This window comes from Canis lupus, chromosome 7 (genome assembly GCF_011100685.1).
Source record: "Canis lupus familiaris isolate Mischka breed German Shepherd chromosome 7, alternate assembly UU_Cfam_GSD_1.0, whole genome shotgun sequence".
NCBI classification, from domain to species: Eukaryota; Metazoa; Chordata; class Mammalia; order Carnivora; family Canidae; genus Canis; species Canis lupus.
Window position 1 is genome coordinate 15,082,074 of NC_049228.1, and position 27,219 is coordinate 15,109,292.

The 27,219-nt window shown below is 43.5% G+C and overlaps 1 protein-coding gene across 13 annotated transcripts in view; it reads left to right on the forward strand.

The window, feature by feature from the left end:
* CACNA1E (calcium voltage-gated channel subunit alpha1 E) overlaps positions 1-27,219 on the forward strand; it is a 382,029-nt gene that overhangs the window by 319,558 nt on the left and 35,252 nt on the right. For 10 of the 13 annotated variants that reach the window (XR_005361978.1, XM_038542200.1, XM_038542209.1 and 7 more), the window contains 10 exons: positions 8,402-8,413; positions 10,052-10,148; positions 12,472-12,632; positions 13,163-13,300; positions 14,393-14,594; positions 15,400-15,564; positions 16,237-16,347; positions 19,979-20,062; positions 21,007-21,132; positions 24,065-24,130. Coding sequence is in view for 12 of the 13 variants with exons in the window: in XM_038542200.1 (XP_038398128.1) it covers positions 8,402-8,413; positions 10,052-10,148; positions 12,472-12,632; positions 13,163-13,300; positions 14,393-14,594; positions 15,400-15,564; positions 16,237-16,347; positions 19,979-20,062; positions 21,007-21,132; positions 24,065-24,130 (1,162 nt within the window). In the remaining variant the exon portion in view is untranslated. The remainder of the gene's footprint in view (positions 1-8,401; positions 8,414-10,051; positions 10,149-12,471; positions 12,633-13,162; positions 13,301-14,392; positions 14,595-15,399; positions 15,565-16,236; positions 16,348-19,978; positions 20,063-21,006; positions 21,133-24,064; positions 24,131-27,219) is intronic. The other 3 variants (XM_038542201.1, XM_038542210.1, XM_038542203.1) reach the window with 1 other exon arrangement.

Below are 27,219 nucleotides of genomic sequence, written 5' to 3' on the forward strand. Positions count from 1 at the left end.
ATGTGATGGATTGAGAGTTATGATCCATCACTTGCTTTTAGTGATGTCACTTCCTGAACTTTTTCTTAATTTCCCTGGAAATGTAAATGGTACTTGCTCACCCTTCTCCATCCACTCTTTTGTTACCATCCTTCCAAGCTGGCCATGCACATTTCCACTCCCCTTTCTCCTGCTCATGGAACAGGCTCACACCCCTGTCCTCTGGCCTTTGTCACATTGCTGAGGTCCAGGTAATGCTTTCTCTCGCTCATGCACCATGCTTCCTAACTCTCTTCTCTCCCCTTCCTCATTAAGGGCACCAGAGAATTCAGCTCTCCCATCACTTTGGTAGGGTTGGCCAGGGTCCCATCTGCCAGCAGAGTGAGGGCCCGGCCTGGGGCAGACAGCAGAAGGGAGCCTGTGTTGCACTGCTGGGCCATGGTACGGGGCTCAAGCCAACAAGAGGCCAAATGTGGGGTTTTCTGCAGGCTTTTCAAGGACCTCCCTCCTTGCAGTTGCAGCTTTCATCGTTATAACCCATATATTTACCCCTGGGAATGCCTACCATTCAGAGATGACCTTATTCCTTCTGCCCTGTCTCTCTCTCCTCCTTTTGAGGAGAGGCTACTACAGAGGCTTCTGCTCAGGCTGGTGCTCAGTTTGAGCAGAGTTGTTGATGATTGTCATGGTAACATGTTCGTATGATGCCTCAGAAGTCAGAGGTGACTTGGCATCCCTTTTACCGCTACCAGCCAGGATCTTCTCAGAACCCAACCCAAGTCTCAAGAGCAATACCCCTAACCAAGGGGAGGGAATGGCCTGTAGCTGAATTCTCAAAGAAAGCTGCGTGGTCCCCTGAGCCCTCCTGCAGAGATCTGCACTGCCATCATGTATGTTTTCTATAAGCATATATGTTGTTTATGTAGTGGCTGAAGAGAACTCTCTATTCTTCTATAGCTGCATACCTCAAGTGAAGGGATTCTTTATAATGTAAACCTGACAAATTCTGTTTGGGAACTTTATTATTGACTTTTGAGGAGGAAGGGAAGGGGATTTATTTTCTAAGTATGAGCATACCAGGAAATGAGGAAATAAATGGAAAGATACTCCTATTGCAACTTTCCTGTTCCTCCCAGCACACTTTTACATTATAAAGCATTTATAAGAACACTCAAGTCTCCTGCCTTCAGCCAGATACCTGTATAGAGATATGGGCAGAGTTTTGGCAGAAGTTGGGTATGTTTCTCCCTCATTCCACTGCTCTCACAACACCCCACTTTCTGGGCCATATGGAGACACAGAGTGTTTGCCAACTATAAATGTCCTGACTCTGCCTTTTCCTCCTTGAGGTTTCAAGAAAAGTCTGGTGAGTGACTGGATCTATGAAACCTTTCTCTTTTATCTTTTTCTATCTGAAAAAGAGGGATTCTTCTGTTTGAGAATTATTTTACACTGAAGGGCCAGCAGCTGCTTTTCCCAGTTTCCTCATACTCTGTTGCCATCGTGTCTGCCTCCCAGCCTCCTGGGTGGGAAAACAAAGATGGTTCCAGCCTTGGCATTTCTGGGTATCTGCACATCAGGTACATTCCCTCACTTTGGGGCATTCTGCCAGAGTCAGCTGCCTTATAGGGAAGCCACGTGGCCACGACGTCAGGTTGAGTTCATGAGCCTTATGGGACTGTGCACAGTGATGATGGTGCCATCTGGCCCTTGGGTTTTGCATCTTAAATGTCTAGTGAAGGGATTTGGACAGACAGCTGGGCAGAGACAACGTCTCTGGAGGAAAGGCAGTAGAGTACTGGGGTAGATGTGTGTGTGTGATCCTGCACTCCAACCCAAGCCCCTCATCCTCTTCATTCTCATTCCTCTACAGCATGTTATTTGACTAGCTCAAATTAAGTCACCAGGTGAGCTACCCTGGATTAGATTCTAACTAGTAAGCTCACAGCTTATAATGGGTTGTCAACACAATTTAAAAGAAAAATAGCAATTCTGCTCTTACCTCCTCCCCCATCTGGGGCCTGTGCATCAGTCAGAGTCATGCAGGCTCTCTGGCAGCTGAGGCCAAAGCTTCCCTGTGCTGTTTGCCATCTTAGTGGGGCATGAGGTAAGGTCAGAACTCCCTGGCATGCAGGGGATCTGGATCACAGCCGCACTTGGCCTTTAATTATTCAGTGCTTAGCCAGAAAGGAAAAACATGAGTCAATCTGCCTCTTGATGCCAGAAGGAACCAGAATTCCCACATTAGCTTTTATTAGATTCTTTTCATTGAAGTTTGTTGCTTTTCTGACACTTGACACTTTGCCCTAGTCTTTAAGATGGATAAGGCCTTTTTGAATGCATTCAGAACTAGCTGCGGTGGCAGAGCTGGTTCTGAATTTATTCAGTGAAATACGTAGATATAGACAATTTTAGATTTGGAAAGGCCCTAAGGAGACACAGAATATGGTACCCCAGTTCTGGTTTTGTATTTGTAATGGTACAAATGTGTGCTCTGAGAAAGGAGTGACTATTCAGAACTGAAATGCTAGGATGTACTTACACTCAGCAGAGCACAGTAACAATAAAACAGACATTCTCCCCCATAGCTGGCTCCTTCCTTTTCTTTATTGCCTGCCTGTGTCTGAAGCAGTCCCCCTCAGATCTCAAGCTTTGCTGTGGGACTTCTTTCTTGACAACCCCCTATCCTTCCAGAACTGAAAGGGGAGACTCCCAAAGGAAGCTATGACTACACATTAATCTTGGAGAAGAAAAAAAAAGAGTGGACAAAGTCCTGCTTCATGCAAAGAAGACCCATTTACCACTGAGCCAGACAGGTCATCCAGTTCCACTGTTCTGTGGAAGAGAATGAAGGATTAAAATTAAATTTAGCCATCAGGTAGCCAATTAACTGTGGATTTAGGATGCTATCTGAGCTGGAATTGGAAATTTCCAGCAGTGAGCAGATAGAAAGATGTTGTTTCTTGAGACTCCAGCTTTAGAGTCACCTCAAGAGTGACTTTACCAGACTTTTGTGCCCAGGCAGGGACGTTAAAGATGATTAATGGCCATGGACACTTGGGGTGCCTACTGCTGTATTATACCTGAGCTGCCTTGAAAATGGATTTGGAGATGAATCAGGAGTGACAGAGAGGGATCCACATGGAAGGGGTGCCCGAAAGAAAGCGATAAGTTCAAGATCTTTAGAACTTGGCATTAAGCCCCAGCGTGCGTGTTTTTTGATGAACACTGGAAAGTGCGTTGTCTGTGGTATATGCCATTGGTGCTACTAGGGAATGTGCGTTTGGAGACCTTTATTATATGGAAGCAATGGGTGTGAATGCCCAAGCGTTTCTCTTTATTAACAAGCACAACTCTGGGAGATACTTGATTATAAATGGGATCTCAGCCTGTGGCCACATAACCAAGCAAAATAAAATGGTCCAGTTAAGGCCAGCCCCATTCACATGTTAGCCAACAATTTGGCTAACCAGCCTCGGATGCAAGAATCACCCTGCACATAAGGCAAGCCTTCACAGACGTAGGAGGAGCTCAGTCCTGCAGGATTAGTAGAAATCCACCACAGTGTCCTCCATATTTAAAAGTAAGTTTTAGAGGAGCTCAGAGCAGATTTCATGATGGAACTAGGGAAGGATGAGCTCAGATCATGTGACCTGTAAGCCATCTGCTTAATCCGCACTCACAGAGCCACAACCTAGCATTATGAATTAGTCTCCTGCTGGGGAAGTGTATTGGCTGGACTTTAGCCAGTGCCAAGGGCTTCTGGGAAAGATCAGCAGATGAGGGATCTTGGGTATGTTCAGAATATGAAGACTAAGAAGCAAGACAGATCAGGTCACTATTCCCCAGCCTGAATAACAAAACTGCTAGGAGACAGAAAAGTGCTTTGCTGTCTTCTGCTGCTCCCTAGTTCTTGGACCTTCCAGTTAGAAGATGGTGCTGTGGTTTTCCAAGGAGAAAGTTTTCAAAAGCAATGATGAATGTGTACTGGAAGCTCATTGAGGTGCATTTGCAAGAAGGAAAGGATTATGCACTAATCACTTATTACAGAGTTAATAATGCCCTGGTCACCGAGCAAAGGAAGTTGGCAGAGTTGCAAAGGATTTAGGGCTCATGGGAGACCCCAAGCAATGCTAAGGTATGGGAGAGGAAGAAAAATACAAAAATCAATGAACTAGCCTTACCAACAGGTCCTACACTTCCTCTGGAGACAAGCAGTGCCGATGCAAAGAGAACTTCTCATTTTCATGGGTCTTTAGAACTTTTGAAGTACTTTCACAGTATTTCATTTATCACTCAACAGTCCTGGTTTATAGTTGAGAAGTGGATTGCTTGACTCTTTGATTATTTTGACTCATTTTACTAGTAGCAAAACCAGTTCTTAAATAGCTGGTATTTTTTTACTTGATGTTTAGGGGCTTTGTCTGTTACATTAAACTCCCTTCAACCTCTGTTGTTGCAGTTAGTTCCAACCCATTAACCCCTGTAAACTCAAATTGGTGGCTTGGAATGGATCTGTCCTAAGCCTTCGGATATAACTGTCTGTGCTTGGAGACAGACAAAACCGATGGACCAGGTGGAGAAGGGCACCCTGACCTTGTCCATCTTGTTGTTCCATCTGTATCTTTTTCTTTCCATGAACACTCAACAGACCCTAGACTGATTGAGGATAAGACGATAGATAGCTCAATATTTGAGCTCGGGAACTGCTGGTTTCTTTTGTTGTTCCTCCTTTGGTTAAAACCCTCTTGTGATTCCCACCTGAAAAGGCACTGTCACATCATAAGTAAGGGCGTAGATTTCAGAGCCTGAATTAGGTCTGTATCCCAGTATTCTGAATTATTACAGCCTTAACTCTCTGAACTTCCATTTCCTCATCCATAAGTGGAAATTAAAAATAACTATATTTTGGTCTTGTGAGAATTAAATGAGGTAAAATATATTCAGTGTCCAATACAGTGCCAAACACTTAGCAAGTGCATATTAAAATTATTATTGTCTCCCAAATAATAGGCCAGACATTTTAGCAAGGCTCAGGGCTCCTCACAGTGTGACCTCCTCTCCCCACCTTACACTCCAACAAACCTGTCAATCCTTCTAATGCAAGAGATCCCTTCAGATCGCTGGGCTGTTTTCTCTGGGGCTCTTAGGGAGGGCAGAAGGCCATTCCACTTAGGGAAGGAAGAGCTCTGCAGAACCTGATGTCCCTGCTCTGCCCACCATGGAAGGAGTTGGTTCCCTGCAGAAATCAATTTGAGAACCTTTGAGAAAGGGGGGACCTGGAAGTTTAAAGTACGAGATTACAGTGAATGATGAGTGATTATACAAGAAAGATCTGGAGGGCAGTTTGACAATTGAGCTGGAAAATTCTCATCTTTTCCTGATGAGACATAAGAGAAATGTGGCTTTTTTTTTTTTTTCTGGAGAGCAGCCAGCAACTTACCAAATAAGTAGGAAATAAATGGGAAAATGAATGGCCCAATTGAGTCCCAATTAAAGTGGGGCCAGTACATCCTAGTATGTGAAATTATCTTCAAATTTTAACATTAGAGTCAATTTTTAAACCTGATGAGTCTCACTAATTAGCTAGGCAGTGTAAAAAATCCTGATTATACATGGGGTAGCAAAGACTAACAAAGTGTTATCAAATGATTATATATAAATGATTTGTAAAAAGCACATGAATCATTTCAAAAATAATGTGCCTCAATTAAAGCGCTTTGAAGAGTTTGTCCTCTTGGTTTGATAACATTTCCCTTGCAGTCTTGTTGACTTTGATAATGGCTTAAATAACCCTTCTGTGCATGGATTTGGGAAAGGTAGTTTGGCCTCGCATATGTGTAAATTATGAGATATTTTAATTAATATTAATACTAGGGCTAACTTGTCAAGACTTTTCCTCTGTGAGGCTTTGTTATCTAGTGTTCCTTTCATTTCAAATGGCAATTTTCAAATCAGTGCTGAACATATGTTAACAAAACTGAGAAGCAAGTGTGCTTTTCTGCAACCACTCAGAATCATAGCTTTTCAGTGGCTCCTCTGCTATGAGGGACCTGTTTGAAAAATGTGCAGAGCAATGACTAATCTTTATTTTGCTTTGGGCCTCTGTCTTATTACTATCCCTGGCTCAACTTTGTGGGAGTCAGAATGGGACAAATGTGCCCCCACCTCCACTGTGTATTGGCAGCTACAATCAGCTTTTAAGATCAGAATGTGCTATTAAGGAACCCCACTTTCCAAAAAAAGGGACACACTAATCATATAAGCGATGGGTCAGAAATGCTCTTTGTTCCATAGCAGAGTATTTTACTAGGATCCTGGGGCAAAATTAATTATAGAGAACAAATTCTGTCCTTTATCCAGGTGTGTGGGAAGAGCAAGAAATTTGGGGCCTTCCTTCATAAAATGGGCATCTGTGAGTATGAACCTCTGAGAACCCGTTCAGATGCTACTGGACATAAAGGTCTCAGAGTTGAGGACCTGGGCTAAGCAACAGGTAAAAGCCTGGAGTGTGTCACCCTGAATCACCTGCCCATCCATTGATCCTACTCTGTTCTCTCATTTTAGGGATATGGAAGGTTCTCCCTAAGCTTGTCCTCAAGATGAATGTAGCCTGGGGAAAGGAAAGTGACCAATGTAGTTGTTTTGGTGACATTTTCAATTCAATGATTACCTTTTCCCCATGGCACATCGTTTGCAATTATACTCACATTTGTTTACTGGTTAACTTGAGGTCTGTCATCCCTACTAAAGTTTCAAGAAGTGAGGGACCTCATTTGTTTTATTCACAGTGGTATATCCACACCTAATAATGCCTGAGGTATATTAAGGATTCCATCAGTGCTGTTATATGAGTGGATAAAGGTGTGTTCAGCTGCTCTACCACGTGCCCAGTCTTGTGCATGGGAAGACACTGCTATAACTCGGGAAAATACTATCTCTGCCATCTGAACACTCAGAGGGCAAAATATGAGGGATTTAAGATTTATAAAGCCTTGGGTTTAATCCCAAATCACCATGAATTTGGCAATTACTGTGAAAATTAATGTAATTTTGAATATGAGATCATTGAGTAAAAATAATCATTAGAAGTCTTTGTGACATATAGTGGTGTAATGTAGGTTTGTGATATGTTGAAAAAAATTTTAAAAAGAAGAAAAAAAGTATGTTTCCAGCAATCAGCAACTAAGAATCACACCACAGCCTGAATTCTAGATGGTTCTACGTGGCTACAGGCAGGTTCACCAGTGGCACTGTGGCTCACTCATTGAGTGATCTCATGCAAGGCACATCTTTCTGAGGATGCAGTTAAGTGGATTTCAGGGATGTTTTCCAGCCCTAGAATTTGGTTTGACAGAGCCTGGAACCAAAACCTGCTGTTACAAAGGCTTGGTGGTTCAGAGCAAGAGCTCTGGCCATCGTACAGGCATGGCTGCAAGGCCCAGCTCACCCTGCTAATGCTAGGCACTCCTTAATCTCTCTGAATCACATTTGTGAAATGAGGATAGTCATATCTATGTGTCCTAAGATTATTAGAAGTTGTGGTGAAATAGAGTTGTGGTGAAAGGGCTTAGCATAGAGTCTAGCCAAGAGTAAATATGCAGAAAGTTAGCTCTCATTATTTCTAATCTCAAATATTTCATATTTGTGTCCTCACCCTTTTTGTTATCGGTAAGCCTCAAAATAGAGCTGGGATGAATTTTCTTCAAGCTGCATGGTAAACAGCTCATGACAGACAGTTGGTCATTTAACTTATCAAAGGGCATCCCTTTGTGTGACATCAGGACCTCGATACACAATACCTTCCCCCGTATTTTGAGGTGGTTTTATGGTGTTGTTTATCCGTGCTTTTGAGAGATGTCACATTATCCCCAACAGAGTGGTTGTGTGCCCTACCGCAAATGAAATCCTTTGGAAGCATAGATATGCCACTATGACACAAAGTGCCCTTTCCCATACAATTTCTGGCCTAGAGCAAGCATAATTCCTGTATCTATAACTTGGTTTTGTATAAACTCATGGGAAATAGAGTTTGTCTGAAGACTACTAAGGAAATGGAAGTAAAAGGCTATATTTAGAAAATGTCAGTAGACTGGGCTCCATGAGATCAAGCACAATGTGGGGAATGCCATCAGGTTAGAGGCAGCATCACTGGTGCTTGCAAAGGGCCTTTGCCTTTGCAGGTTGGAGAGGTGGGTGTGGAGCAAATGGCGTGCTGGCCCTTCCTTTCACAAAGCGTGTGGATTCTACAAGTGCCAAGGCTGTGAGCGGGATCTCCTGGGCCTGTGCTTGTCCAATTCCCTGTTACTGTAAGGTTTCCTGTTCTCCCTGAAGCTTTCTGACTGTTTCCTTCTCTCCACCCCTCTTCCTCCTTTTTTTTTTTTTTTTTTTTAAAACTGCTTTCTGCTTGGATCCTCCATAGGAACGCTTTGGGGTAAATATTGCTCTCTCTTTTCTTTGAAGTAAAAAATAAGGGATGTGGGTTGGAGGAGGGTACAGGTATGGTTGGGAAAAGGAGCCTGCTCAGTGGAAAAGGACTGGGGAGTTTCTATGAGTGCTGAGTTTTCACTGACATCCAAGAGAACAAAAATTAGGAGTCCCCAAGGCTTCTTGGGAAATGATCATTTGTGTTGGTTTGGGTATCTATTTGGCTTAGAAGCTGCCTTTTTATAGATAGGGAGATATAGAAACATAATACAGCAAAAGAGTTTATAAAATATACAAAATCCCTGGATGGCAAAGACCTTTTAATGTAGTACTTTTGGAATATCTATGTTCAGAGCTTGAACTGAATAAAAGTGTCTTAATGGCCTGCAGTTATTAAAGGCATCCTTAAATTCATATTCTGGGCAAAGCCAACATTCCTTGGATTACATTACATGTCTTCCTACCTTGCCTTCTATGGAAGAATAGGTGATCTTTTATCTCCCCGTCAGAGGGGGTGGTGGGTATGGTGGGAAGGACAGGGTAAAAAACCAGCAGAAGTCCTTGTAGTTCCCATGTGATGTTCTGGATCCCATTTCCTCAGGCTGCTGGTGTAATGGTGCTCTGGACAAACATGAGGAAAGAACCAGAGCCTGAGCACACTCTTTAGAGTCTCATTTCCTACCATCTGTGTCTTTTACAAATTGCGATTGTTTGAATTGAATGCAAAGATCTCAGGGGATCAGCAGGGTGGAGAAAGAATTGCAGGTTTATTCATTTCATTCCTGAAAATAAAAAGAGAAGCACAGTTTATCTATTAGGAGCAAATATTTCTAAGCGGCTGAGTAGGGAAGCTCATTAGCTGAAGGGCAAGGATAAAGTGGGCAGGGACTGCATTTTGGGCCTTCTCCAACTCTATGGCTCTCTGCAGCTTGTGCTAGGTATAGAGTGCCTCAGATGGGAAGGGACTGCAGAAAGAGCCAGCCACACACAGGTAATTGGGGTGTGAGCCAAGGTCCTGGCAAGAAGCCTGCATAACATGCCTTCTCTGGAAGCGGCAGCCAACATAGTAAGATTGTCCCCACTGCCCTTCCTCACCCTGTTCTCCCCTGAACTAATGAACTCTGCAGTGGTAACACCTAGAGCCAAGGAAAGGAGTAGGTCAAGTCCTCTGAGGAGACTTGCTTTTGACTTGGGGTTCCTAGTCCGTTCAACAGATACCATTTGAGAGCCTGCTTGGGAAGAAGCACTAGACCAGGCACAGTGAGGATCCAGAGTGGACTACCAGTCATGTTCCCTAGTTATCTTCCATTTTCATTCTGCTAGTGTGGCAATGAGCCATGTTACTCTGGCTGTTGGGGAGAGGAAGTGTTCATTACCGTACCGGCATGGAAGCCTCTGTGCGTGTGCTTGTGTGTTCCTATGTGTGAATATGCATGGGTGTGCATGCATAGGAGCGTGTGCACACTAGACAGTGAATTGAAACTTTTCCCTGGGGGGAAAAAAGTGTTTTTGGGGTCTTCCTGAAGGGAGTCTACTCTGACCCAATTTCTGGCCTCTTGCCTAACCACCCTGTTAATGCAATAGTGTGAATGCCACTTTCATTTCTCCCCCGTCCGCCGATTCCCTGGGGACCTGTCCCCTGCAGAACAAACAAGGGGCGAGACATCAAGACCATCAAATCCCTGAGGGTGCTCCGAGTTCTGAGGCCACTGAAGACCATCAAGCGCTTGCCCAAACTCAAGGTAAAGTTTCCAAGTCCCCTTCCTCCTGTCTTGTCTTTAGCCACGGTCAGCCAACTTTTGGAGAATCACTTCCAGGAATATTCCTTTTGCTCAGAGACTGGTGTTCTTTTGTCTGCCTGAGTTAAGGGTGTTTGTTTCTCAAAGAAAAAGAATCAATGTGCCAAGAGATCTCTAAGGGGGCTTTGGCTTCTTGAGTCCAGACCCAGGTAATACTTTATATCTACTCTGGCTGTGGCATGTCATCCAGGAAGAACCCTGTGTCATTAAGTTGGACAGGAACACCAGCACAGAAGTGGCAGGAGTCCTCTGTGTTGTGAGCTGAGTAACCTGGGATGCTTTGTAATTCTAGAGAAGGAAAAGATTTTCTAGCGCTGACCCTTCATCTTTTTAAGGCACGGATTGGTCGGTAACTTGCCCAAGAATACAATCCTTTTTGGCAGAAGCAGAGAATGGGAAAGTGAGTTAACATGAATTAAAGTTCTTACTGTTGCCAGGACCTGTGCTTTCATAGGTATATCACTTTGGTTCTCCTCTCTTCTGGCCCAGGCCCTCCCCGTACCACCCTCCTGGGGCTGCTTCCCTGCCCACACCTTCCTGCCCTCAGGGTGTCCTTCACCATTCACATCTAGTTTGCTGACCTGTTGGACCCTCTTCCATCCACACATAAATTGCTACTAATGGAAGCTGAAGTGTCCTGGGGGAAAAGTTCTTCCTCCTGAATTCCTGTGAGCAAGAGCCAGCCACTTGAAGGAGGGGACCAGAACTCCCAGTTCACAGTCCTGAGGTCCACTCACTGCTGCCCAGGCCACATGGCCAGCTGAGTGAGCCACAGCACCAGGCCTGAGCCTGGTCTTCAGGGGCTACATACACCGTTTATTACAACCCTCTACCTGCTAATAGACACATCATAGTGCCAGGCTTTATCCTTGACCATAAGTCCTTTCTGCCCCACCCCAACTCCTGGGGCCTGGGGCCCTCACCACTGTTGTTAGCTGCAGCCTGGGCTCCAGGGGTCTCCTCTCTTGTGTGCTGTGTTGGGGTCCTAAGGAGACTGCAGACAGCATGATGAAATCAGTTAACAGGCTGGAGAGTGTGACCCCACCCTTGGTTAATTCCATTTAATTAGGAGGTGCTGGCTTCTCGCTTTCTCTGCTGCTCCATAACCTGAGGGAAGTGTAGGTGGCTCTGATGATTCTACAAGGCTGTGTGTCGCTCACATCCCCTGTAGTGTTGAACTAATTAAACCAGCGACATTCACCCAGCACTGCAAGGAAGCAACCTCACAAATGTGGCATCCACACAAATGCAGTGCCACTATGCAGCTAGACTCTCCAGTGAGCCAAACCTAAAAACCTAGAAAATAACCTAAAAATGGCTTGAGATGTGTTGAGTTCCTGTGTCACCCTTCATGGCTCAGGGCCTACAATGGATTCTGCAGAGGGACATCCATGGCCTGTAACAGAAGAGCAAGTCTCTGGTTCTGCCCACCCCGTCCCCTCTGCCCTATGGGAAGGCAGCTCCCCAGCCCCTCCCACGTGACCTGTTGAATCTTCATCTCCAGTACAGCCAGCTTGAAGCTAGAGAACATTTATGTGAAGTGTTGAACATCTTTGGAGCAAATGTAGGAATTTATCCAAAATATCATTGAAATGAATAAAAGTGAGGGGCACCTGGGTGGTTTAGTTGGTTAAGCGCCTGCCTTCAGCCCAGGTCATGATCCCGGGGTCCTGTTCCCTGCTCAGTGGGGAGTCTGCTTCTTCCTCTCCCCACTGCTCATGCTCTCTCATGCATGCCCACTCTCTCTCAAATCTAAAACAAACAAACAAAAGTGGTAATTAACCTTACTCTCTGATCCATTTAGAAAAGTAAAGGGGAAACAATACATATTCAGTATATAAACCAAATCTGAGAATGTCATCAAATACATGTAAGTTTAAGGACAAGCCATTTAATGGCCAGAAAGGGCTAAATGCCCTCAAAGATTCCTTTATGCAATAGATTTCTCTGCCTCCCACTAAATGGAGTACACGTTTTGGGGTTCCACAGAGAACTCACTCTGTTGCCTGATGCCATTTGGTTTCTACTGCTTTGGGTTTACTTTCAGATTCAGAGCACGTGTGCCCTTCTAGGTAGTAGGTCCTTGCTGTCATGACCAGCTTGGAAGCCAGCTCCAAATCCCAGGAGTATCACTTCTTAGTAAGGTGGTATCTAATGGGGCACCTTCTCAGTCGGCCTGGCTGGCGGTGATGTGGCCCCAACTCAGCTCAAGGCAAAAGCACAGGCCATTCTGGGGACTCACAGGGCTCTTTAATCCTCTTTGCAGGCTGTCTTTGACTGTGTGGTGACCTCCTTGAAGAATGTCTTCAACATACTCATCGTCTATAAGCTCTTCATGTTCATCTTTGCTGTCATTGCGGTTCAGCTCTTCAAGGGAAAATTCTTTTATTGCACAGACAGTTCCAAGGACACAGAGAAGGAGTGCATGTAAGTGCAACCGGCACATGGCACTCACTTTGTGCTAATGTACATTCAGGTGAAGCCCACTCAACCTTCCACAGATAGCTCTTCTCTTTCTCTCTTACCTCTCTCTCACTTCCTCTTTTTAGGAAAAAGACAAAATAGATCATTTTAAACTTTTATTGAGCACCTCTTTTGTGTCAGACATGATACATGGCATTCTACATCCAGTTTTTCATTTTAAATCTTCACAAGGACCTTTTGAGAGAGGTTTCATTTATATATTCTAGATGTGGAAGATGAGCCTCAGAAAGTTTTCATTGTTCAAGGTGACAAGGTGACTAGTAAGAGGATTAGGATTTAATCTTCCATGTCTGCTAGGCACCAAATTCAACTTCTATTCCATAGTAATAGACTGCCTTTGATAATATAGTGTTTTCTTCCTTGTTTTTGTATGCTGATTATTACTTAGCCACATTATTGAAGTTTGTAGAATTTCCTTACTCTCCCATGAGCTATAGTGAAGAGGCCCTATTTCATTTGTACTCTGGTTTTAGAGGCAACTACGTAGATCATGAAAAAAACAAGATGGAGGTGAAAGGCCGGGAATGGAAGCGCCATGAATTCCACTACGACAACATTATCTGGGCCCTGCTGACCCTCTTCACCGTCTCCACGGGGGAAGGATGGCCTCAGTGAGTGATGGGTTTGAGTTGGAATGCTTGTGTGTGAGCTAAGATAGGGCCGCGTGGTTGCCTTGAGAAGCATATTCAGGATGAATGAGGCTAACCCTTTGTTATTATACCAGGGAAGGTAAATAGTTATGCATGAGTAAGACAGGTAGAAGAGAGGAAGAATGAAGAGCCTTAAGGCAAAAATCAAGAGGGAGATAACAAAATCAGAAATAATTTAAACTTTCACTGTTTTAGTCCCTAGGGACTGTTTTAGACACATTCATCCTCCAAGTTGGCCCTTTACCTGAAGATTGAGGGTTAAGAATGAGCTGGAAGAGAGGTGCCTGACTGGTTCAGTTGGTTAAGCTTCTGACTCTTAATATCAGCTCAGATCTTGCCCTCAGGGTCATGAGTTCAAGCCCTGTGTTGGGCTCCATGGTAGGCATGGAACCTACTTTAAAAAAAAAAAATGAGCTAGAAGAACTCAGAAATACGTTCTCTGATTATACCTCTCTGTTGTCTTATGAAGAAGACAACAGAATGCAGTTTCTTTTTTTCTTTTTGAGAGAGAGAGAATGTGAGTGGGGGAGAGGACAAAGAATCTTAAGCAGGCTCTATGCCCAGGGTGGAGTCCAATGTGGGCTCATGACCCTGAGATCACAACCTGAGCCAAAGTCAAGAGTTGGATGCTTAACCAAGTGAGCTACCCAGGCACCCCTAGAATGCAGTTTCTTAGGCTGCTGGTGGCTAATTTTTCAGAGACTAGGCAATTATTAAGACCCCACTTTCTGGTGGCAGCATACTCTAGTTGGCAAAATGCCAAACAGATATCCAGGAGTCTCTTGGTTTTGAATATGACAACCGAAGATATAAAATAATGTCATTCTTATTGCTTAGCTGTTGGCTGTATGATGGGACACGGCCTAGAAAGCGCTGTGGTTTGGGGATGAGTAGATCCTCATCAACTTGGACCCTAGAAATTATGGTGGATATTCAAAGTCAAGGAAGTCATAAGAAAATATAATAGGTGGCACATCTCCTGACAAAGCCTTAAGTCACAGCCACTGCCAGGATTGCCATCTACTATCCGTGCCCTTCATTCTGTCCCTACAGAGTCTTACAGCATTCTGTTGATGTGACAGAGGAAGACCGAGGACCAAGCCGCAGCAACCGCATGGAGATGTCCATCTTCTATGTGGTCTACTTTGTGGTCTTCCCTTTCTTCTTTGTCAATATCTTTGTGGCTCTGATCATCATCACCTTCCAGGAACAAGGGGACAAGATGATGGAGGAATGCAGCCTGGAGAAGAACGAGGTAAAAATACAAGTGGTCTAGAGCATGCAACTGCAGGGACTCTAGAAAGGACACTTGGAACACCAGTGGTAGGAAGAAAGACTGAATTTTCTTAACTTTATTAAAAATGACAGAAGATGAGAAAAATCAATTATTCAGTCATTAAATAAACATTTTTTTAAATATCTGCTCTTTTAAGACCTAGGCATAAGGCACAGAGAACTGGAAGGGTTAAGATGTCCCTACCTCTATGCAGCGAATAGTCTAGAAGTGGCAGTAAAAGATGTGTACCAAAATTACAACATTAAGACATTTGCTTACCTGGCTGTGTCCCTCTGTGGCATGTATGTGCTGTAAGGACAGGGGATATGCCTTGCTTATTGTTGCTTTTCTAGTAATAAGCAGAGTTCTGGCACATTGTAGGGTTCATTATTTTTGTAATGGAATGGAACTAGAAACTGTTTGAGACTATGAGAGAAATGCAAATAAAGTGCTATGGGGATGCGTAGGGAGATAAATTTTACTTCTGACCGAGGGCAGCAGGTAAGGCTTCCTGCCTAATCATCTCAGCCACAGACTGTGTAAAGGACATTGCTGATAACCATTAAGTCCACATCCCATGTGACATCCCAGTTCTGTGTATTCACTTAAAGTGACTTCACACATGTAGTTTTGTCCACATAATTCTTGCTGCCATTTTTCCTTCTGTTTTTCCAGCCCTCCCCTTGTTTTCATACACTGTCCCATTCTTCTAGCCGCCTAACAGAAAGCCTGCCAATGTGCAAGGCTTAGGGAACTTGAGCTAATAGCTGTGACTTTCCTTCAGAGGGCGTGCATTGACTTCGCCATCAGTGCCAAACCTCTCACCCGCTACATGCCACAGAACAGGCACACCTTCCAGTACCGCGTCTGGCACTTCGTGGTGTCTCCGTCCTTTGAGTACACCATCATGGCCATGATCGCCCTGAACACCGTCGTGCTGATGATGAAGGTGAGATGGTGGTGGCTGGGGAGGCATTCAGCAGACTGAACCTTGGGACCTGGTCCCTCACAGGGCAATGGCTTGTGCACTTGAGACACCAGACAGACACTCCAGTGTTCGAGTCTCATGCCTCCTTGCCCTCCTTATCCTTTCCACTGTGGAATCTCTTTTTGATCTTGTCCCATTCAGCAGCCCAGCCTCTGGGCCTTTGGGCAAAATGCAGTGAGACATAGAGTAGCAGTCCTGTAGCTCCCAGGACTCAAGGTGCTGATGGCAGACAGATTCAGACAGGAGTGGAAATGTCAGGAGGTCTAGATGATCATGGGATTCTGAAGGAGTGTTGGAAGAGGTTTGATCTTATTTAATAATAAATGGTAACATAATCAGCTCTCAAAAATATTTCTTCCCCACCCACCTTCATCGCTAGATTGGAAGACTGGCTGTTTGCTAATAAGTAGCCACAGCAGGGCATGGTCTCTGTTTTCCTCTATTCTGTTTCGTTCTGCATCATGGGTAATATAGATCTCCTCTTCGGCACTTGATGTGTGTCTCGCCTCCTACATCCCATACTATCAGTATCCCTCAGGACAGGGATGAAAGATGGCCAGCCTCTGTGACGTGGAATACCCCCCCACACCTTAAGGGTTTGATTCTTTTTCTCCTCTTTTCTCTTCTTGGCAGTACTACTCTGCTCCCTGTACCTATGAACTGGCCCTGAAGTACCTGAATATTGCCTTCACCATGGTGTTTTCCCTGGAATGTGTCCTAAAGATCATCGCTTTTGGCTTCTTGGTATGTCATGGCATTTATCCCAGCATCACACTTGTCTTCCCTTCCTTTTGGGTGCATTCCCAGCCTTTGTTGGAAGGGGAGTGGTTACTGCTATTCCAGAAATGGTTTGCACACCTGACCTAATTGTGGGCCTATTTCCACTGCCCAATAAACTGCCACAGAGACAAGATGATGCATGAGGGCATTAGGAGAAGGGGCAAGGAAACCAGATCCCCTACTCCATACTCACACAGCCATCGACTCTGGTCAGGTTCTGTCAGCGGTCGAAGGTGACAGTCATTGGGTCTTACTAGAACTGCAATTTATCTGTTGATAGGGAGCAAAACAAAAGATTGGAATAAGAAGCCTTGAATGTTTATTTACTGGTAAAAGGTATAAGATCTTATAATTCAAATGGGAAAGTATCTGTCCCTCGTCACCTCAAACATAGCAGATGTTAGATTTTAATTGCCCTCCTCACATTAGTTACATGAAGCATAATTTCTGCTAACAAAAATAAATGTTTATTACTTAAGCTTACAAAGGCTGATGACTTTTAAAGTGTGTGTGTGAGAGAGAGAGAGAAAGGGAAAGAAAGGTAGGTTGGTAGGTAGGTATACTGGAATTAGGTTTGAGGAGAGTAGGGATGAATTTTTCTTGTTGAGTTTTTTACTTCTCTTCAACTATTAATTATAATTGCTTGGCACATCCTTGCATCTTCTCTCAACAGTGTTAAACAAACCTAGCCCTTTGCTTCAGTGTCCTATAAACAAAATAATCCTCTCTGCCACCCCCCTCCCTGTTTCAGCGTTTACAGTGAGATCAGTGGGATGCAGATAAACCCACTTGACAGCTGTTTCACACTTATTTAGTGTGTGAGCTACCATTTCAAATTATGTGTGTATGTGGTTTTCCCCGCAGGAAAAGAAACTTTGCTTATTATTCGAATAAGGATTTGTCTGGTAGCAGCTTTAGCTGGGACTCTGGGCTGGGCTTGATAATTTTGACTGTTGATTGTGGGGGTTGCTTTTGGTCTCCTAATGGTTCTTTGAAAAGTCATTAACTTGATGGTTTGGGGAAGGGAGTTGAAGAGAACCCGTTGCAGGTGGCTGTATTGTTGTTTGCTTGACTCCCCTTTGAGTATTTTGAGACTTGGGGAAATAAAAAAGTAAAAAGAAACACCACCAACAAAGATGCCTTTATAATAAAGCCCTAAGCAGGGTGAGCAGAGCAAGGGAGGAGGGAGACGCTGTGGCGCCACAACAGGGAAAGTTTTTTTTATGCATCTTGATTACTTGCATATGCTGTTGACATTGTCTGTGACTTAAGTCCCCAACTGTGCGTTAATTAGGGTGAATGCTGAATACATACTTACAAGCTTAACTAGACTCAAAGCCTGCCTCCTTCCCACCCTCACCTCCTTTTTCATTCAAGGTCTAGAGGCATTTTCACACTATGAAAGACACCACTATTCCCAAATCAGTCTTTGCATTAATATGGCACTCAAGGTTTTCAGAATATCCTAACGTATACTATTTTGTTAGATCTTCTCAATGACTCTGAAACACACATGGCATGTGCCATCATTATCATTGTTGATGTTGTCAATTTAAATGAGGAAATTGAAGTTCAGTAAAGTTGTATAGCTTTTTAAAGATGACAAAATAAAAGGCAGTAGAAATGGAAAGTAGGGTGGGAATAAAAAAGGAAGAAGGAAAAAAGCGGGAGAGAATGAACATTGGTTGCCATATTAAGTACCAAACTCTTTATATATTACTCATTTTAGCTTCATAATAGCTCTATTTAGGTAGACATGACCAGTTTCTTTTATGGATGGGCTAGGGCTCAAGATGATTCAGTATTTTGCTCAAGGTTACTAAGAGGCAGACCCAGCATTCGGATTCTGGTCTAATCTGACTCGAAACCCACAGCCTCTCCACGGTAATCCAGTCTACACTATTATACTGTGCTGTTCTAAACCATATTGTATTGTAAAGCCCCTTCAACCAGAATCCAGAGCTCCTGTCCTTTAAGACCTAGATTCGAGTTCTCTCTACTGAATGGGGGCCTGTCCAAGAATTAAGAAGCCTAGCCCAGATTGGGACTAGGAGAGCCTGAGAAACGAGAAACTCAGAAACTCGACTTGGTTCCATTCTTGAGGAAGTAGATATTCTTCATGGAGAGTGAGTTTTTGAGGATGTGTGCCCTGTTTCTCTGCATGCTCAGTAGGGACCACTGACTTTGGAATCAGACAAGCCTCTCTAAGCCTTAGTTTTGTCATTCAAAATGAGGATCACAGTAGCTGCCTTATTATTACCTTAGACACTGTTTGTTGTGTGTACTCAGTTAGGCAATGTACCCAAGATCTCTAAGACTCTGGTCCTGAATAGGTGGTCATTAAACATAGCTTTGTGGGGCACCTGGGTGGCTCAGTTGGTTAAGCATCCAACTCTTGATTTTGGCTCAACATACAGGTTCATGACATTGAGCCCCATGTCGGGCTCCACACTCAACAGGAAGTCTGCTTGAGATTATCTCTCTCCATCTCCCTCTGCCCTTCCTCCCCACTCCCTCTCTCTCTCTCTTTCAAAAATAAAATAAAATAAAATAAAATAAAAATTTAAAAAGGTAGCTTTGCTCTCACTTTACTCCTTTCCTTTCACTATTGCATGTATCTGCCCACCCTTCTTGCCAAACCCACCACTGAGTATTTTATGAACATAGGGTATTGATCATGACCTACCTATAGGATCCATGTGAGAAACAAATGAAAGAACACCAAGAGCCTAGCCCTTATCTGGCACATATTGTAAAATTCACTAATGCTCATTGTGAGGGTTGGGGGTTGACTTCAGCAGTGCTCTGTGAGTCTCTTATGGGAGGTGCTGCCCAAGGACAAGCCAGTTACCTTGGAAACCCAAGTGTCCTGTTTCTTTTAAGGAATATGGTCCAGGGTTTGTGTTCACCTGAGCGCTGCAGTTGGGAGCAGAGCCTGCCTACTCTCTCTGTTAAGCAGAGTGTTACATGGTTGGTGCATTTTCCAGGTCCTTTATGTCTCCTCTGTCTCCTTCAGCCCACTCATTTTATTACTCAAAAGGTGTAACAGTGCAGAGAAAGAGAGGAAGGATGAAGTCCATTCATCCTATTGCCCTATGTAGTTAAGAGAAGATTTTTGGCACATCTCTAACTTAAGACATCTCTGTGAATTTTATTAATAGTTGAAGGTCAGAACTGTATATTTATAGGGTCACATGATATAATACAGATAATTTAGAAATTGTAGAAAACTTTAGAGTAATATTGTACATAATTTTATTGCCTTGTAGGTGATGATGATCTTTCCTTTTTTGGACTTTATAATGTTCTTGGCCATGAATCTCTTTCTTACATATTTTTTGTTATGTAGGTTTTTAGTGACAGCTTCAAAAATAAGGTTTTCATGTAGTGATAAGATTGATTCCCAAATCAGTAAAGAAAAAGTAGTATTTCTGGCTAGAAATCAGAAACTAAAGCCAAAGTTAGAATGACCTTGTATGTGAATTGATGAGTTATAATTCCAAGTGACAAACATGTAATGAAAGATGTCTTTTCTCCATTTCTTTTTCTTTTCCTCCTTTTTTCTGGTGCTTCCATGACTGAATTCGCATGGCAGAACTACTTTCGAGACACCTGGAACATCTTTGACTTCATCACTGTGATTGGCAGTATCACAGAAATCATACTGACAGACAGCAAGGTGAGTGGCTCTATGTACATCCTTGTCTTTAAGTTTGGCCTTGGTTAAAAAAAAATCCTGTGTACATACAGTTCATTTCTTAGATTATTTAGTTGAGAGAGAAAGGGCACAAGCAGAGGGGAGTGGGGGAGAGGGAGAAGCAGACTCCCTGCTGAACAGGGATCCCAATGCTGGGCTCCATCCCAAGACCCTGGGATCATGACCTGAGCCAAAAGCAGACACTCAATGGACGGAGCCACCCAGGTGCCCCATACAGTCTATTTTTAACTCATCAAACCAGATGCATAGCTTCTAAGTATGGGGAGCACATTTCTTCACTCCGGAGCTGCAAACATTGGAGTGTTACTGGATCTCATGGAAGGTTTTTGTTTCATTTGCATGACTCATATAGTGGCCACCTAATGGGGCAAGGGCAACAGACAGTCCCAAAAAAGGGCTTGTGTGCACAGTGTTCTGCTAGGTTCTTTAGGAGATACAAAAGAGGTATATTATCATTGCCCTCAAAGTTGTTAGACCTAAACTGTTTCCCTAAAATTATTTATCCTAGAAAAGACTTGGAGACCTCATTGTAGTTCTCATGAATGTTGGCATAGCCATTGCATGTGCCAGAGGGATTATTTAGTCACCTCTGTGGCATCTAAGTGCAGTTAGGACCACTAGGGCCCCTTAAAAGACTAGAGAGGCTGGTTTTGTCTAATATACACAGGATACTCTTCTGAGGTACTACCCATCCGCTTCTACCTGGGAATAGAGGGCAGGCCTGGGAAGGCTTAGAGAGATGGTCCTCACTGGCCCATCAGTTGGAGATGGGATTGAAAACACAAGACAGAACCTGTGTCTAATTTTATGATCCAAATGAGGGATAAATATGCAAATACTAGTGGTTGGCTTTTTTCTGAATGGCCATAATGTCACTAATTATAAGCTTCCTTTTGGCCCACCAGCTGGTAAACACCAGTGGTTTCAACATGAGCTTTCTGAAGCTCTTCCGTGCCGCCCGCCTCATCAAGCTTCTGCGGCAGGGCTACACCATCCGTATTTTACTCTGGACCTTCGTGCAGTCCTTTAAGGTACGTGGCACCAGCCCCTCCTCTCATTGGAGCTCAGCCAGGCCACACAGTGTCATTACACAGCCTGTGTCTAACTGCATATAATCTCATTCTAGAAAAATACCTCCACTTTGTAACTCAGTTATTTTCTCTGTTCATTGAGGCCAGGGCTTCATTGATGAGGTGTGCTCCCTCTCTAGATATTCCAAAATGCTCCAAGCAATCCCATCCATGTATAGAGCCAGATACAGGGAGTCATTCATCTGCATTTTCACGGGCCTGCCGATGGCTTTATTTCACAGTAACAATTAACAGTTTTTCAAAGGGCTCATTGAGTTGTGTTTGATTGCAAGATGATTCATACAATCCCATTCTTGTCTTTGTCAGTGTGTGTTTCCTAAACCACTGAATGTATGGCATGCTAATGGTCACCTCTCTGTCCTACAATCTGATAGGATATTTGGGCAAGGTTAATGTAGTGAGCTTCTTTGAATAGTCTGGTGTGGCCTTACAGAGGTATACGTGTAAGAAAAACTAGTTTAAAAGATACATGAAACCCACTTTAATGACAGAGACTTCCTATAAAGCAAGTTTTCCAAACATATTTAAATGTGTTCAGGCTCTAGTAGATATCATAGTTTGTTTTTAAAGTTTTGGGGGTCTAAGTGTTGTTCAAATACCTACTAGTTTTCCTTTTATTAAAAAAAATATGTTCAGTGAATGTGTTTTAAAAATAAATTTGATGACATTGATTCAAAGATGAGAAATCATGAATTTACCAAACTGCCTCCTTTACTTTAATTATTTATGTATTTTAACTGAACTGGAGGGTCAGCCAGTAAATTCAATGGTTTCTCATCATTTGCAAAAACGTTCACTCCACACCACCACTACTGACTTATTCTCCATTGAGGTCCTACAGGTTTGATATGTGAGACCAGTTGTAAGAATGTTCAGGCTCCTGCAAGCAACCTTGACATTTTTATCATATCCAGAGTAATTGTCTGGTGTCATAACTCCCACAGAGGCTTCACCTCAATGAAAAGAATTTTGCCAAAGCTACATGACAGAGGAGAAATCTCAAACCTTAGTAAGAATTTACTGAGTCTCAGGTGAATTTGGATTTAGAATCTGATACACAAGATACTCTTAAAACCTTTTTGCTAGAGACCTTCCATACAAGTTACAGTTAGGCTCTCAAGAAATATGTGTCAGCCTGTCATGTTATCATTCTCACCAGTTCTTTGTGAAACTGCATACTATTGAGGGCAAAGAAAAACATGTCAAAAATTGATGGCCAAATGGTTGGCTTATTGCAGTGAATATAGAACAGTGAAGGCAAGGTGAATCTGCCTCCAGGTGACACCATGATGGATAGGTGTTTTCTTTTTGGAGCAGTCCCAGGACACAAGATAGAAATTGTTTTCTTAAAGTCAGCTTAACAAAGGCTGCCTCTACAAATACATAGCAGGGAGCCTCATGGTATAAACTGCACTGCCATGGCCTGCCCAAGCCACCCCCTGCCAGTTGTGAGTGTAGCCCCCAGTTCTCCACCATTGACCCCTACTTCATTCTTCCTGATTTTTCCTTATTTTGAGTTAGAATTTATAATATGATAAGAAAGGAGATCAGAATGAAAAAAAAAAAAAGAAAGAAAGGAGATTAGAATGAATCTTTAATCTTTTCCCAGAAACTGAGGGTAGAGAGAGATGAACTAGGGACTAGAGATGTTGGAGTGTGGAAGGTAGAATAGGGGCAGGAAGTAAGCAGAAGGTGGTAGAAGGTAACGCACGTCAAGGGATGAGAAACCTGTCTCTCTTCCCTCTTCTATCAGCAGATGGAATCTTCACACGGCCCCTTGAAATGCAGCCATTCCTCTTCACAGATCTTGGGAGTCAGCACTTTACTGGGGAGGGGATTCTCCTGGCAACTTTGAGTTGCATTTTAATTTTATCCTTTATTCAAGTTGTAAAAGTCTCCCAAGGCTCCTCATTTAGTTGGCTCTGTTGATAAGCCCTGCCCCAGTAGTCGGAAAGCCTTCAATTGATCTCCTGGGATTCGCGCTGCACACAGGCAAGATAGAGTGGAGATTCTTAGTTGCGCTGTCTTCCAGAGAGCTTACTGGATGGTAGAAAGAGGCTTCCATGTCAACACTGAGATCACACCAGCCCACCCTGACCCCCAAACCAAATTGCCCTACATCCTCCCCCAGCCAGAGGGCAGTTCCCTTCCTTACATCTCCTTCTCTTGCCCCATTGCCTCTGTAATTGAAATGTTATCATCCCAGAATGGCAGTTAGCTTGCACTATATGGAATTTTGGGCCGCGTGGCTTCATGACAGGGGTGTACAGTGGCTACCACTTGAAGGGCTTTTTGGAATTTTGCATGATGCATAATGAAGTGTCAGGAGGCTGAAGCATGGAGAAAGATGTTTTGTCAGAAGATGAATGTGCCTTCTACAAACTGATCAACAACTGAGACTCTCTCTTTGCTCCCAGATTCTCCATTCCAGGCTTGGTGTTGAGTGAGGGAGTGGGAAGGGGTAATACAGGGATCTGGGAGCCAAAACTAGGTGCTTACTATGTAGTTTGTCTCACAACTGCCAGGATTATTAATATTCTGCAATGCAAAGTGGGATGGATCCCAAGCCCAGGAAATTTCCCCAGCTCTCCTTGGAGATCTGGGCCACACTTCTGGGTGAGTGAGTATTCTTGATGAAATAAGGTAAATGACAGGCCTCTCTATGGGCAACAGCTAACATATCTATCAGAGGAAATGAACATCTGCAAAAGTATGGCACTATAAAACAGCACAGCCCCAGGGCATAGACAGTCCCAGCCCTCCATTTAAATCAGCCTCAGGGCTAGAGTTCCAGTACTGCCTATGACTGGGTTGTGGAGCCTGGGAGCTATCTGCCTTTGAATTCATGGTCCTGTCTCTGCTTTCCTTCCAGGCCCTCCCCTACGTCTGCCTTTTGATTGCCATGCTTTTCTTCATCTATGCCATCATTGGGATGCAGGTGAGCTCATGTATCAGGGGCCTGGTGGGGGACAGTTGTTGCCCAGATTGTCACTGGCTTACCAGCCTGAGCATGCAAGATGGAAGGTGAGGCTCATGATGATCCATTTCTCAGGATCTCCAATTTTTGAGCTAGACCTAAAACAAAGTCAGATGGTTATTCTCTTGCATACAGCAACACAAAATGTGTCTGACTTAAGGCTTGAGTAGCTGAGATTTATGCCCCAAGACCTACCACTGGGAACAACTCCCAGAGTTCCTAGTAGCCTGCCTACTCCTAGGGATACCCAAGGGCCATGTTCCTGCTGATTCTTCTCAAAGGGCCAGGCAGCTTCCTGGACAGTTCTCGTGGGTTACATCTTTTCCAGTTTCAGAGTTGAGAGGTGGATCAGGTGATGCAGGTAGCCAGAGGTCCAGCAAGTGGAAGAGGCCATAAGACCTTTCTAAAGTGACTGTCATTTGTGGCAAGTGGACTCCTGGAAATAGCCAGCAGCTCATCCCATGAACCTATCTCCAGTAAGAAATACTGGATTGTCTGCTTGTCTCTGGGAGGCTAGCTTTCTGACTTGGAGATGTTAAGACTAAACCTCAGCATGGAAATTCAGCCAAGTGGCAGTCTCCTGCAGTCAGGCAGTCTGGCTGCCTTTGGATTGCCAGCTGTCTTCTCAATAGTACCTGCCATCTGGAGCCACTGTGCACATCTCCCAGTCTTGCTGTGTCAGCAGCCTTTTTCCAGAGCATCTCTGAAATGTCTCTTCTTTTGCTCCTCTCTCTTGCATGCACTTTTTAATTTTATTCATCTTCTAACCCCATTACCGGAGAGATTTTTGTTCTCCAAAAAAACAACAGAATGTCAAATGTCAAGAGTGTGAGACTTGGTTGAGAAGTAGTGAATTCTCCCTCAATGAGGATATTTCAGGAGAGATGTCATGATGGTGTCAGGTCTGCGTTGTAAGTGGAATCCCTACTGAATTTTATGATTGGCTTGATGATGTCTCTTAAGGCCCTTCTAACTCTCAAGTATTTGATTCTAGAACATAAATGTTCTTGAACAGCCAAATACCAAATTAATTAATTTTTGCTCATGCTTAAAATAGCTCTTACCTCCTTTTCATCTTCAATCAAAATAAACTAGAGTAACACCATCTTTAGCACTAGACTGTTATTGATATTGGGGATAATGATAAGGCTGTTCACCATTACTTGAATTCCTGGATGTGCCTTCTATGAACTGACGTATGCTCTTACCCCTATCCTTCCTCTCTACCTGCAGGCATGCACACAATACATGACTAACATATTCAGGAGTGATGAGAAAATATTTATGGGTAGGTTTGATTGACTCCATTGATACTTAGCATAGTTAAGTAACTTATAACCTGCTCAAGGTCTCAGTAATGGGAGAGTTGAGATTTAAATTTAGCTTTGTCTGCTCCACAGCCCATATTCTTACTTTACCGCCTGTTCTCTCCTCCCACCAACAAGCAAATACCAGTATTTATGTGACCCTTTAGTGGGACGTGGGAGCTGTTCAGTTATGAAATTGTGATTTTTACAGTAACTGCAATGCCTAATATTTTATTGCCCTTAGACTTCTTTCCAAAGAATAAGAGCACTATTTCCATTACACAGGTACACAAATGGTTTTCCCACTGTGACTTGCCTTTAGGTGGCCATCTTCCTTCTGGTCCATGTTAGAGACCCCACCTCAAGCACATTGCAGATACCTAGCTGGTGACTAGAGAAATTGTATCTGGTATAAGTCATATCAAAACAGAGGGATCCACCCAAACAGAAAGACATAGAGGCAGGAAATACATAAATAGGAGCAGGATGAACCTATGGGAAGAACCATTATTCTGAACTTTCACAGGCATCTTGGAAGAAGAGAGCTTTGCAGAGGAATCTGAAGATGGAAGGCAGGAGTAACTTGCTGGGTATGGGGAAGAGTCCTGGGGCCAGATCTTTAGGAGGTGAGGCTTTCAGCCTCAGCTTCTCCACCAACCAGCTGTGCAAACTTGGTCAAGTCACTGAGTCTCTCTGGGCCTTAACACCCTCACTAGTACAGGAGAGGAGTTAGACAAATGCCTTCACAGGTTCTTTTATGTTCCAAAGTTCTGTGATGCCAAGTGAAAGTAGATTTAAGCTTATACTGCCATTAACTTTTCTGGTAGGTCTTGGTAACCTTTCTCTCATGCCCTTTGGGTGTAGGAAATTTGGTTTCAAGTGAAAAGCTAAAAAAAAAAAAAAAATTAAAGGCTGCCTTCACAATAAATCTACATTTATATATTTTTGGCTTAAAAATTAGAGTAGATTCAAAACAGCTTCAGTGTCTTTAACTTGTAGATGCATGCCTTCCAACTAGTTAATTACTGGATAAGGTGTTTGAGAAAATAATAATAAGGATACTTAATGATGGCTTCAGGACTGTCATAGAAAAAACCACCACTGTAAGGTGTGTGGTTGTGAAGAATGGGGGATAAGTCATGGATGCTGAACTAAGAGAGTGAAAAGGAGAGCCAGTGATGTGAAGATCGACAAGGATGTATGACAGTTTCCTCCTGGAGTGCCTGGAACTAAATGTAATTGGGACATTTTCAGCACTACTATTTGTCTATTTGTGGACCTTCCACCTTCTTCTCTTCCGCCTTCCCTTCTTCCCCAGTGCTGCCTCACTTGCCATTTCCATTCTCCCTGAGAGACAAGTAGTATTTGGGTTTTGAAAAACAGTGTTGAGAACAAATTCCCAAAGCAGGTGTCAGTGGGAGTTATTTGAGCAAAATAGCTGGGGGCAGAAATTGTTCCTCAATTGCACATTCTAAAAACTGTTAGGGGGAAAAATGTGTTCCATTTAGCATATATTAGATAAACCAAAGGATGTTATATATAGGCTGGAAATTGTCTCAGATGGCTGGGACAGTACCCCACAGGCCTTCAGTTGTACCAACATTCACTTGTGAGACTAGATCCTGAAACCTGAAGCATGGTTCGGAGGAGTGTACATGTGGAAGGATGCCCTTCTCATCTGAAGAGTCTTAGGGCTTAAGAATTCAATATTATTCACCATCTGTGGACAAGTATCTCTGAGTT